At 22.1% G+C, this 12,587-nt stretch overlaps 2 protein-coding genes across 15 annotated transcripts in view; one reads left to right on the top strand and one right to left on the bottom strand.

Annotated features, from left to right (window-relative positions):
* Positions 1-2,075: 2,075 nt before the first annotated feature.
* Positions 2,076-7,428, bottom strand: LOC126908511 (uncharacterized). Of its 12 annotated transcripts, XR_007704779.1 has the most exons (7): positions 7,298-7,428; positions 7,042-7,142; positions 6,708-6,880; positions 6,425-6,641; positions 4,384-4,815; positions 4,188-4,307; positions 3,551-3,881 (listed from the first exon to the last, which is right to left on the bottom strand). XR_007704779.1 is itself a non-coding variant. In XM_050690652.1 (4 exons), the coding sequence occupies exons 2-4, from the start codon at positions 3,318-3,320 to the stop codon at positions 2,369-2,371; spliced, it is 570 nt and encodes a 189-aa protein (XP_050546609.1). In that variant the 5' UTR covers positions 3,321-3,340; positions 6,425-6,573; the 3' UTR covers positions 2,076-2,368. The 12 variants fall into 12 exon arrangements, 8 of the variants coding, with proteins under 8 accessions (XP_050546609.1, XP_050546613.1, XP_050546612.1 ...); XR_007704781.1 differs by lacking the exon at positions 7,298-7,428 and having other exon boundaries at positions 4,384-4,786; positions 7,042-7,274; XR_007704780.1 differs by lacking the exon at positions 7,298-7,428 and having other exon boundaries at positions 4,384-4,764; positions 7,042-7,273.
* Positions 7,429-8,762: 1,334 nt separating this feature from the next.
* Positions 8,763-12,587, top strand: part of LOC126908510 (proline dehydrogenase 1, mitochondrial-like) — a 14,820-nt gene continuing 10,995 nt past the window's right edge. For 2 of the 3 annotated variants that reach the window (XR_007704778.1, XM_050690650.1), the window contains exon 1: positions 8,763-9,579. Coding sequence is in view for 2 of the 3 variants with exons in the window: in XM_050690650.1 (XP_050546607.1) it covers positions 9,271-9,579 (309 nt within the window). In the remaining variant the exon portion in view is untranslated. The remainder of the gene's footprint in view (positions 9,580-12,587) is intronic. The other variant, XM_050690648.1, reaches the window with a different exon arrangement.

The raw sequence follows: 12,587 nt of genomic DNA, 5'->3' as shown, positions 1-12,587 counted from the left end.
AAAAAAAAAAAAAATAAATAAATAAATAAACACATCATGGTAAAATTAATACCTTCTCAGCTTCGCATCGAAGCTAAAAAAAAAAAATACGTGCCTAAGAACTTTTGAATACGAATTTCTAATAGTGTTTTATTAGTAACTATTCATTAATTCGCCTATTGAAACGTTATGTACTAAAATTTTTATTAAAATTCTAAGTCATCTCTAGTACATCAAAGTTTAATAGATATTCGTGTTTGTTTTTTTGATATTAATCGAGTTTATCGGACATCCTTTATTCAATTAATTTTTTTAAATTAAGTTAGTTTTCCATACTGATTTAAAAGTTTTAAAATTTGTCTGTTTTTCATTGAAATCGTTTTTAGTGATGATACAACTAACAAAAACCTTTATAATCATAAATCAGGTTTTGCAATATTATAACATTAGATACAACGGACTCAGATATATTTCTGCATCAACTGAGGAAGCTTCAGCTTAAACGTATTTAATACATATTTGGTAAAACAACGGTCTCTCAAAATTATCTGAGATTTCAACTCCAATATTAACCATAATTAAATTCATTTTTAATTTACGTTTTTCACTAATTATGGAAAAAAATGTACTAATGTGAATTTTCAATAAAATCAATAAGTTAGAGTTACAAATTTTATGTAAGTAGGTATATAAAATTGTTTATAATAATCACTATCACCAATTATATAGTGTTTGTAAAAATTGTTGTTTAATAGTCAATTACTGAAAAAGTAATTCAAAAATAATTTTTTCAAACATATCTAGTTACAGTAAATTTTGTGCATTGCTGTAGTCAGATATGTTGCATTACCACCAAAAATAATAATTATTATTGCTTAATTTTTTTATAATCATTTACTTTTATTATTAATATTTAACTGTTTAGTTAGTAAAGTGTCAAAACTATACATAACAGACTTTGTATTCAATTCTATGGGTAAGGAACATTTTGATATGCGCAATGAATAAGGCAATAACTCACTTTTTAGAAGATCAAACATAAAATTTATCCTCTGATTGCACTCTATTTGTTTTTCAATTTTCTAAGTAATTTAATTCCGATTCAAACCAAATTTACGATATTTTGATGAGAGTTATTATAAGAAGAATAAAACCTAAATCCGAATACCTCATAATCTCAAAGTTAAATTTGTTGAGTTACTACCTTATTAGTTGCACATGGCAATTTAATAGTAAAAAACATAATCATCCAAATTATAAAAAAACAATAACAATAATAGTTCTTAGATTATTTAAATACTTAAAATTAATCCAAAATAGATCGTCTATTAAACATTTTTGTTTTCAAATTACATTACTATTTTATTATCAATATCATTTTAACTTCAATTTCAATATAATATTAAATTACTCAAAATTATTATCTAATCAGGGTATTAACTTATTTTTAATTGATGATGTAAATTATAAAGTATTAATCTTTTCATATTTTGAATAATCTTTTTAAAAACTCTACATATGTAGGAGGGCTATGCTTATAAATTTAATAAACAAAATGATTTTAATAAAATAATTTTTAGAACCAAGATAATATTTATTTTTATATAAAGACAGGAAGATGGATGCTGAATATTTAAATTTATAGCTAGTAATAAAATAACAATTACAAATATATAATATTTAGTTATAAGATTTTCATTTGACACTCGGTCTACAGTATATTTATAAACACTGTATTTATATTTATTTATACTTTCATGAAGTTCAGCTGTTTAATTATTTTTTCTATAAAAACACATAATTGAAAAATAAAATTTTTTACTAGTTTTAAATTAGATGGTCAAATAAAAAAAAAATTCAAATAAAGTAAATGTTATTTAAAAAATATTATTTTATCAAATACATTTTCACTCTAAGAATTAAACCAAACAACTTTTTTTTTTTAAATTAAATATTAGTTAAATTACAAGATTTTTAAACTTAAATACAACTTGAAAAAATCTGAAGAACTTCTTTGTTTATAATTTTAAGAAAGAGAAATACTGTTAGCAATAAATATATATTATTATATTATAATTTATTTATAAATAGTAAAATTGATCCAAAAAAAGAACAAATATATTTAACAAATAGTGTATTTAAAAATAATATAACTTATATTAAAATGTGAAAAAAGTAGTAAAATATAAAAAAAATGAAAAATGAAAATAGACTAAAATTATAGTTAATTTAAAATAAGTTTGTTTAAACATACATAATTAATTATAATTTATGTTTTCACTTTAATATAATACATAATACCTTACTTATACAAATAAACATATATGTACATTTGGAAAAAATTTTCATAATATACAATTTTCATTTTGATGAACAAGAAGCTGGTTGGTCAAGATTTTTGTGATCCTTTTTCAAAATGTTTTGTCACTATAGAAACAATTAATAGCAATTATGAGATATATAAAAATCAATACTAAATTGATGGGGTTTTCTATAAGAAAAGGATAAGTTCAATTAAAAGTTATGACTTAATTTGTGAAAAAACTCTTTAAATAGACACCAGAAAAATAAATTATTTCCGTTAGATATTAAGAAAACTACTAGCATTATTATGTTTGTTTGTAATTTAAATCTTAATTTTGCTTTCCTAAGATTAAAACGTTTTTAGAGATTTTATTTTATCAAATTAAACTCATCATTTATAAACAAATACTTAATTTACCACTCCATTACCTTTTTTTTTTTGACCATTTAGTTTTTTTCTTTCAGGGTTGATTGTGATATTATTTTGGTTTTTCGATGATAAACAAATACAGTTATTAGAGCTATTTTCAACACTACAATTTGTATTACCTATCAATACAACAATTTATTAAAAATAAATTTCTGTTCAAAATACAGATAACCTAAAAATCTTAAATATACTTACTTAAAAAACATAGCTTATTTACTCTATTTAAATCAATATCATTAAAAAAAAAATTTGCATGGCATTCAAACCAATTATCTCTTCTAAAGTTAATTATTTGATTTAACCAGGAATCATCTGTAGTGGATATTTTTGAAACTTCACATATCTTTGAGCATATATGTTTAGATTGAGTTTTAGTTTTGTTTATTGGCATATAAATACAATAACATTGTGAATTAAATTTTGAATTTTGATTTAGATTGTTTTTAATTTTTTTCAATTTAGTTTCTTTTTCATCAAAAATGATATTTGAAAATTTATTTTGACTTGTATGCAAAAATGTCGAATCAGGATTTCTGTTATAACTTGATTGCGTATACTTAGAACATACAGAACATCCTAAATGCATTTTACTAGTTGACTGGTTCATGTTCAATTAAATAAATATTTCTTGAGAAATATAATTAAAATATTTTAAAATATTATAGAAATAAATATTTTATTTATAATTAAACATTTTTGAAGGTATCATTAATATTCTAAATAATTTGGTCAACAATATTAAAAAAAATTTTTTTAAAAGGATTAAAGTATTTAAAAAAAATAATTGAAAATTAGTTGAAATTAATTTTTAAAAAATTTATCTCTTGATTTCAAAANTTGATCCAAAAAAAGAACAAATATATTTAACAAATAGTGTATTTAAAAATAATATAACTTATATTAAAATGTGAAAAAAGTAGTAAAATATAAAAAAAATGAAAAATGAAAATAGACTAAAATTATAGTTAATTTAAAATAAGTTTGTTTAAACATACATAATTAATTATAATTTATGTTTTCACTTTAATATAATACATAATACCTTACTTATACAAATAAACATATATGTACATTTGGAAAAAATTTTCATAATATACAATTTTCATTTTGATGAACAAGAAGCTGGTTGGTCAAGATTTTTGTGATCCTTTTTCAAAATGTTTTGTCACTATAGAAACAATTAATAGCAATTATGAGATATATAAAAATCAATACTAAATTGATGGGGTTTTCTATAAGAAAAGGATAAGTTCAATTAAAAGTTATGACTTAATTTGTGAAAAAACTCTTTAAATAGACACCAGAAAAATAAATTATTTCCGTTAGATATTAAGAAAACTACTAGCATTATTATGTTTGTTTGTAATTTAAATCTTAATTTTGCTTTCCTAAGATTAAAACGTTTTTAGAGATTTTATTTTATCAAATTAAACTCATCATTTATAAACAAATACTTAATTTACCACTCCATTACCTTTTTTTTTTTGACCATTTAGTTTTTTTCTTTCAGGGTTGATTGTGATATTATTTTGGTTTTTCGATGATAAACAAATACAGTTATTAGAGCTATTTTCAACACTACAATTTGTATTACCTATCAATACAACAATTTATTAAAAATAAATTTCTGTTCAAAATACAGATAACCTAAAAATCTTAAATATACTTACTTAAAAAACATAGCTTATTTACTCTATTTAAATCAATATCATTAAAAAAAAAATTTGCATGGCATTCAAACCAATTATCTCTTCTAAAGTTAATTATTTGATTTAACCAGGAATCATCTGTAGTGGATATTTTTGAAACTTCACATATCTTTGAGCATATATGTTTAGATTGAGTTTTAGTTTTGTTTATTGGCATATAAATACAATAACATTGTGAATTAAATTTTGAATTTTGATTTAGATTGTTTTTAATTTTTTTCAATTTAGTTTCTTTTTCATCAAAAATGATATTTGAAAATTTATTTTGACTTGTATGCAAAAATGTCGAATCAGGATTTCTGTTATAACTTGATTGCGTATACTTAGAACATACAGAACATCCTAAATGCATTTTACTAGTTGACTGGTTCATGTTCAATTAAATAAATATTTCTTGAGAAATATAATTAAAATATTTTAAAATATTATAGAAATAAATATTTTATTTATAATTAAACATTTTTGAAGGTATCATTAATATTCTAAATAATTTGGTCAACAATATTAAAAAAAATTTTTTTAAAAGGATTAAAGTATTTAAAAAAAATAATTGAAAATTAGTTGAAATTAATTTTTAAAAAATTTATCTCTTGATTTCAAAACTATTTTAGTAATTTTAGCTTCAATTTTTAATAAAATTCAATAGTAACCAATTTCAAAGCCCCATCATGTTTATTTTATCACATGTAATTGCTAATTTTGGATATATCTTTACAAATTGAATAAATTCTATTATATACTTTTTACATAACATTAACATATTGTATCACATAAAAACATAAATTAGTTTTTTTTCAAATAGTCTATATTTGTAACAATTTAAATATGTAATGAAAGAAATTGTCATAGACGGAATTTGACAGAATTTTTGGGAGATTTAATTTAATTTCTCCTCTTCTTAAAAATATTTTTATATCAATTTACATGTAATTTTTATAACTTTCGGAGGGCTGTTAAAAAATTAGGGGAGCTAAGATCTTTCTAAGCTTCCCATATTGCACCTATGAAAAGGCTGAAATGGTATTGTTTAAATAGATTTATATATATTTATGTAAATAAAAGTTTAAATATATATGTATATACAAAAGGTTTCTGTCTGAACCATACTAATATTTAGATAAGGGTCAAAGAGTATAAAAAAGGGTCCGTTTTTTTGAATATCTTAAAAGTTATGGTTTCTTATTATAACATGTTTAATCATCTTCAAAATTAAAAAAAGGCATTCGCTGAGAATTGTTATAAATTCTCAAACGAAAAAGTGTTATACAATTTTTCAAAATTCCCATTTTGATCTATAAAACTTGGAAACTGACTTTTTAATGTTATACTTTATTTTGTAACAGTATTTTCTGAGAATTTCTGAAGTATAATTTTATTTTATTTTCAATACATCATTAATAAGGAATAATGAATAAAACTCTTTGATTTAATTACTATTCTTCATTTTGTTAATAATTTTTACTTTAAAATACTGGTAATTGTTATAGATAAATATGTAAGAGTCTATTTAATTTATAAAATTATTATATTAAATATTTTATTTGATATATTCAAAATTTCAACAAGAATATTAATCATTTGTTTTAAAACTAAGCTGTTAAACTGTTTTAACTAAGCTAAAATATGTGTATAAATATAAACATGCATATATAAAATTTGTAATTATATGTGACAAGATATATATGATGAAGCTTTGAAATAGGTTACTATTGAATTTTATTAAAAATTAAAGTTGAAATAACTAAAATAAATTTGAAATCAATGTTATAGGAAATTAATTTCAACTAATTTTAAGTTATTTTTTAAAATATTTTCACTCTATCTAAAACATTTATTTGAATATTGCTTATCAAAACTATTTTGAACTTAAAATAAGTTTGGAAGTTAAAAATAATTTTATCACATAAAAAAAACATAATAATTAACAAAATTTAGTATGAAATATTTTGAAAATTTATTACTCAAATCTTCATTATTAAATTAGTATTCAATAAATATTTACCTTATTTTAACAAAATTTTAATAACTTTTATAATGAGTCAAATTTTTCATCAAGCATATTATCCATTTTTTGATGTCTAACCATATTTGATAAAACTGCATCTAAACTGGTTGTCTTTTTTTTGGCACTACCTTTTAACTCTTTTTTGCCTTCTAAACGAGTTAAATTCATATTAGACATTTCATCTTCAAAATCAAAATCTGATTGATCAATTGATCTATAACAAATACAATAAAAAATTACCAAACATTTTGAAAATTTTGATAAAATAAAATTTATTTACTCAGTTATTTCACACTCTTCATTAATAGTATTATGAGAAACTTGAGTATTTTCAGGAGTAAGCTCTCTTCTTCCAGGACAAGTCCAATCTAATTTTAGTGATGAAATATTACCAGAGTCTAATGAATTATATAGTGAATAAATATCAATTGGATCGGGATACCAATTGTTTACCTAAATAAAAGGAATAAATTAGTTAAAGCATACTTTGAGTTCAAATGTCACAATATAAATAGCTATTAAAAATAGATAATAGGAGGATATTTAAAATAAATTTGTAAGCCTTATGCACAGCGACTATGGTACTTTTTACTATCCAATCATAAAAGAAATACCTGATTTTTTTTAAATCCATAATTTTCATCATCAGAACATTCAATGATTTCTGAATCTAGGGACGTCATTATAAACTAAGTAAAAAAACATTGGCATTTATCTGTAAGTGATTAAAAATGTTAGAAATTGAACTTAAAGGTAACTCTAAACAACTATTTAGATTTATGTAGTACAAATAACAATTTAAAAAAAAATCAATTAAAATAGTATCACTCTATGTTTACAGATTTGCTAATAAATAATTAAATATATTACATTTTACATTAATAAATATATTAATTAATCAATAAAATTTGTTTCTCAATCCTTTCAATTAATATAAACATCACGGCAGAACTTAAATTATTTATTCTAACCAACATAGATAAAACACACGTTAAATATATACGTATTTAATCTATGTAACCAACGTAAGAAAAGTAAACAAATTATATTTACATTTTAAAAACTATGCATTGGAGTAAAAATTGATAACGCACATAGATAAGAGTTCATTTTGGTAAAGGCAATTCTAAAAACATAAGGAGGGCAAATTTTTTTTTTTTTTCATAAAAATTTAAGTAAATAATACAGTTATTAGCATTTAAATAATTTTTTATGAAACACAGATAATTCAGATTGCTTACATCATAAAACTTACTAATTTATTTAAGTATTTTTCTTATATATAATATCATATTGCCGAGAATTATTATAAACAAAAAAGGAGCGTTTTCTTTAAAATCTAATTAAAAATATAATTTTTTCACAAATTACGAGTCATTATAGGGATAACTATCCTTATTTCTAATTTGTTACATGATGGTAAATCCTGACTCAGTTTAAATTAAAAATGTAAAAAAAAGTTTAATGACATTTATTAAATATGAAAGATTTAAAAAATTTCAATGCTTCAGAATTCTAATGAGACGTTGCAGCGTCAAGTGATATAAGTACCAAAAATTATCTTTTTGGTAAATCAATAAAAAAAACATTTTATTTCCCCATAAGAAGATATTAGTAGCTCTATCCTTAAGCATTCTTTTTTTATAATTTATGGATAGTTATTGAAATCGAATTTTTCTAGTAGTATTACCGTGAATATACTAATTAATTTAATGTAATAAAAATTGTTTTTGAATTTTCAGTTCTTAATTTTCTTACTATTTTTGTCAAAAGAAAGTAGCATGCTCAGGATTTTTTAAAGGGGTTATACCAAGCAAAATTTCTTATTCCAATTAAAATAAAAATTTATCACAATCATTTTAATCATGATAGGAAGTTCTCATTCTTATCTTTTTTGGACACTTTTTGTCAAAGCAATCAATTCTAGCCAAGATATATAATATTTGATCGAGAAATGATAATATTTGCAGCTTCTTACAATTAAAAATTGAAGAATTTGCAACATAAAGGAATTCATTTTTAGGATATTTGGAGTTACGCGTCTTATGTTATAAAAGAAAGTCTTTAGCTTAATACCACAAAAATAATTTATGTGTATTTGTTACTAAGTTATTCAATAAATAAAATTACAAACACTAATGATTTTGATTAAATGAAAGTGTAAAACTTTGTTGAAAACTCTTTTAAGATTTGAAAATGGAGCACCTCCTTCTTGTAGCAAACTCTTCAGCTATTAAGTGACAACGGTCAGTGTCACCAAATAAATACAAATTTTAAAATATGATGCAGCACTGTAATAACCAGAAGTCTTGTTAAATTTTGACCGGCGCTTTAGAGCCCTAAACAGTCGCACTAGATACGTCTGTGTGTGGAATTTTAATATTCAACTTTTTTTTGTACACTTATTCGTGTACATATTGTAAACACGTATAGTGACACGCGCCTTTTAAATTTGATTTCTAACTGAAGTATTGAAGATTAAGTTATTTTTATTTCTTATATAGTTGGTGTTTCACATTGCACCTGATCTACCGTCGCAATTTTATTCAACGTTGTTAGTGTGAATTAAAAAGTGAATCATTATCGTAATAAAGAAAGATTGTCTAATTGGTGGTTTTTCTCTTAAATTTTTATATTCTCAGTCGAACTAGGACTATCAGCATTTAGTATTTTGTGAGTTTTAAATTATTCTTAATTGTCTAATAGCTGGTATCCAATAGTGGTGTGATTGGTAACTAAGTGAACGTCCAATTATTGATTACCAAATTCTTAGATAAACTGAACTAAAAGACCTCATCAAATCGTTTAAAAATAACTAGTTTTTTAAAAAGTCGTTGTGTTAAATGGCTTTTCTGAAACTGACTAAATCTCATCATTGTAGTCAACTGTTAATAAAAGTATCTGTCAAGAACGAAATTTACTTACAATCAGCAAGAACATTAACAAATAGATCTCAGCCAATCGATCAACAGCAACGTAGAAATAACAGTATTTCTTTAACAAATGTTGTCAAACAAAAATGGGATCCATTGGACACATCATTTACCAACCCAGAGGCTGCTTTCAAGAGCAAGACTACTTGGGAGGTTTTCCGTGCATACCTAGTTTACCAACTTTGCTCATCTTCTTATCTAGTTGACAATAATATGAAGGTAACTTTTTCAAGTATTTTACTATTAATTTTTTAATTAAAAAAATTCAATTAATTGTATTTACAACTGTAGATTAAAACTTATATTTTATTTTAAAATCAATCTATATTTTATTGTCATTTTTGCAAATAGAAGACTAATAAATTTTTGATTGTATAAATAAATGAAAAAAGAAAAAAATCATGTTATTTGGTTATTACTGACCAAATAATAACTGATACAGAAAACATCCATATTGATGTACACTATAAAATCTACGTGAATAAAATTACATTGTAAAATACATTTTTTCTTACATTACAGGGTAGTAATACTTTTTATATATTTCTTTTACTTAGAACAAGACCCTATTTATGTCTTGGTTAATGCATACTTAAAAAAGTCAAAGATCATAGTAAATAAATATGAAAAATCGTGGTTATTTTTATACTGCTTATATGTCATCAACTTACTCTTGTCTTAATCTTATATAAAAAATTATATGATGATGTATGTATTTTTTCCTATTTAAAAATGCTTAATATATAAGCATAAACAGGTTGATTTTGTAACTTATGATTCACCGTTTATCTTTAAAAGTATAAAAAATATAACTCTTTTCAAAAATCAATAGAATCCTAAAAATATAATTTCCAAAAAGAAATTTGGTCCTATCTTCCCTCATTCCCCTTAAAATAGTTCTAACTGTTGTTTTTTTATACGGAGACACATATGTCTATCCAACTTATAAGTAATAAAATAATCTAACTAATATTATGACTGTTTGGATTGAGTGGTTATAAAAAAACTCTATGTTTTAAAATTTTTGTAACTCATTAATTATTACTTTTTGAGAAATGTATGGATCAATACAATTTTTTTATGAGTACTTTATATGTATTTTTTTGATCCAATATACTTTTTTAAAAAGGTCATTTTACCATATAAGGAATTCAAAACTTCAAAACTTGAAACTTGAATATGTATAAAAACAAGAAAATTAAAAAAAAAAATTTTGTCCTGACACTTTCTATTCTATATGTGAATGACTCTGAAATTAAATAAAAAATGTTGTTTTGGTATAAAAAATTACTATTATTCATGTTATTATAATATTTTATTACAATTTTTTCTTCGATGATGTTTTTTTACTTAAATTTGTATGTAACTTTATTATGTTCTTATAGAATGGTGAGTGTAATTACCCCATTTAACCCATCTTTTACAAAAAAAAAATTATAAAAATTAATTGTGTTAGTTATAAATAAATTCTGAGAGAAAATTTTTAATCCAATATGTATATTAAAATGAAAGAGGCTGCCCTTTCCAATTAATAAGTTCTAGCTACCAACGGCTTATAATAAATTAAGCTAATAACATACAGGGTGATTTTTTTAATAACCAATTGATTTATCTTAAAATAATAATTATGATAAGAAAATCCTTTTTGGTATTTTTTAGTTTAGTATATTCTTAATTTATTAATAATTGATAAGTATTTTTTTAAATTCATCTTTCTAAGTGTGACAACTTTATTTTTTTATGGCAATATATATTTAACTAGTTAATAAAATTAAATATTATATAATTAGAAAATGACTGGTCAATAAGATTTTTTGAAATAGTACATTTTTAACATTTTAAAATATAAAATGGAGGTAGGTAAGCATAACTCACAACTCAACTAAATAATAAAACTTGTAATAAGAATATATTTAAGAAAAAAAAAGTTCATGTAGCTTTCATTTTATAAGATATTTAATACGTAACATACATATTTAATTCGCTAATAAAATAAAAACTATTTCATTAAAATAATAACTATTCAATAACAATTTTTAACCATTATTTCAAATGTTATAACCATTTAAAATGTAGAGTGGGGAGGTGAGATGTGAAATATGTTATTTATTTATCACTGGGTTGATATTAATGATCAATATAAAATAAGAACCCGATTTTAATTTAAATGAGTCATTTAGCATAAAAATTAAAAAAAAAAACTAACTCATTTTTAGAAATTAGAGNAAATACTCATTTAAAATTTGTTATCAGTCAATCATTTTTCTTAATTAGATAATTTTTAGCTTCCATGCAAAGCTAAGAAAGTATTGATTTTTTGATGGTATGTATTTTTTTTTATGTTTTTCCAAAAAAATTCTCAGCCATCACTGGGTTGATATTAATGATCAATATAAAATAAGAACCCGATTTTAATTTAAATGAGTCATTTAGCATAAAAATTAAAAAAAAAAACTAACTCATTTTTAGAAATTAGAGAAAATATCTTAAAATTACGCCATTGTACAAAATAGCATTTTCAAAAAATATGTTCTGTATTTTAAAACTGATAAAACTTTTTTTTTAAATTCTGATCCAACTTATATTATAATCGTATATAGTAGATACAATGAGCTTTATTTTAGTGTGCGGTTTATAAAAATCCAATGAGAATCCTAATTAAAGGAAGGGTTTAAAAGTGACCATTCATGAATGTCAATATTAGCTTCGATGCGAAGCTGAGAAGGTATTAATTTTACCATGATGTGTTTATTTATTTATTTATTTTTTTTTTTTTTGTGTCTGTCACTACTTTTTCTCAGCTCTTACTGGACTGATTTCTTTTAACAATACGTCAAAAGATCACAAATTGTATCTAGTTGAAGACGTTACCCTTAAAAATTTTAAAATTTTCCCTCGTTCCCCGCAAATGGGGGAAATATCCAATAAAATTACAAATTTAAAAATCGATAAATTTTGTCTTTTTTTTCACTTTTTTTTCTTAAAACTTCCATAACTTTTTCAAAAATCAACAAATCAACATATTTTTTTTAAAACTAAAACCTTAGTTATTTCCCTTTCATTTGATATCATTTTTTTGAAAATCTAACACTTATTCTGCTTACAGGGGGGATTTAAAATAGCAACTTTTTTACAAAAACTAACTTTTTCAACTTAATTTTTGAAAATGTTCCGGAAATACTGCGTCCTTTAAACATATATCAAATTAAAGCTTATTTTATGTACTA

This window comes from Daktulosphaira vitifoliae, unplaced genomic scaffold, assembly GCF_025091365.1.
Source record: "Daktulosphaira vitifoliae isolate Bord-2020 unplaced genomic scaffold, ASM2509136v1 Scaffold_5, whole genome shotgun sequence".
In the NCBI taxonomy this organism is placed as follows: Eukaryota; Metazoa; Arthropoda; class Insecta; order Hemiptera; family Phylloxeridae; genus Daktulosphaira; species Daktulosphaira vitifoliae.
The sequence above is the reverse complement of the archived record's forward strand: the minus strand, read 5'-3'. Positions and strand labels throughout refer to the sequence as shown.

Coding starts and splice junctions, on each gene's coding strand:
- LOC126908511 (XM_050690652.1), bottom strand. CDS start 3,320: ATGAACCAGTCAACTAGTAAAATGCATTTAGGATGTTCTGTATGTTCT. Junction 2,833..2,908: donor AAATAAGCTATGTTTTTTAA/GTAAGTATATTT, acceptor TTGTATTGATAG/GTAATACAAATTGTAGTGTT. Junction 2,407..2,712: donor AAATGGTCAAAAAAAAAAAG/GTAATGGAGTGG, acceptor TTGTTTCTATAG/TGACAAAACATTTTGAAAAA.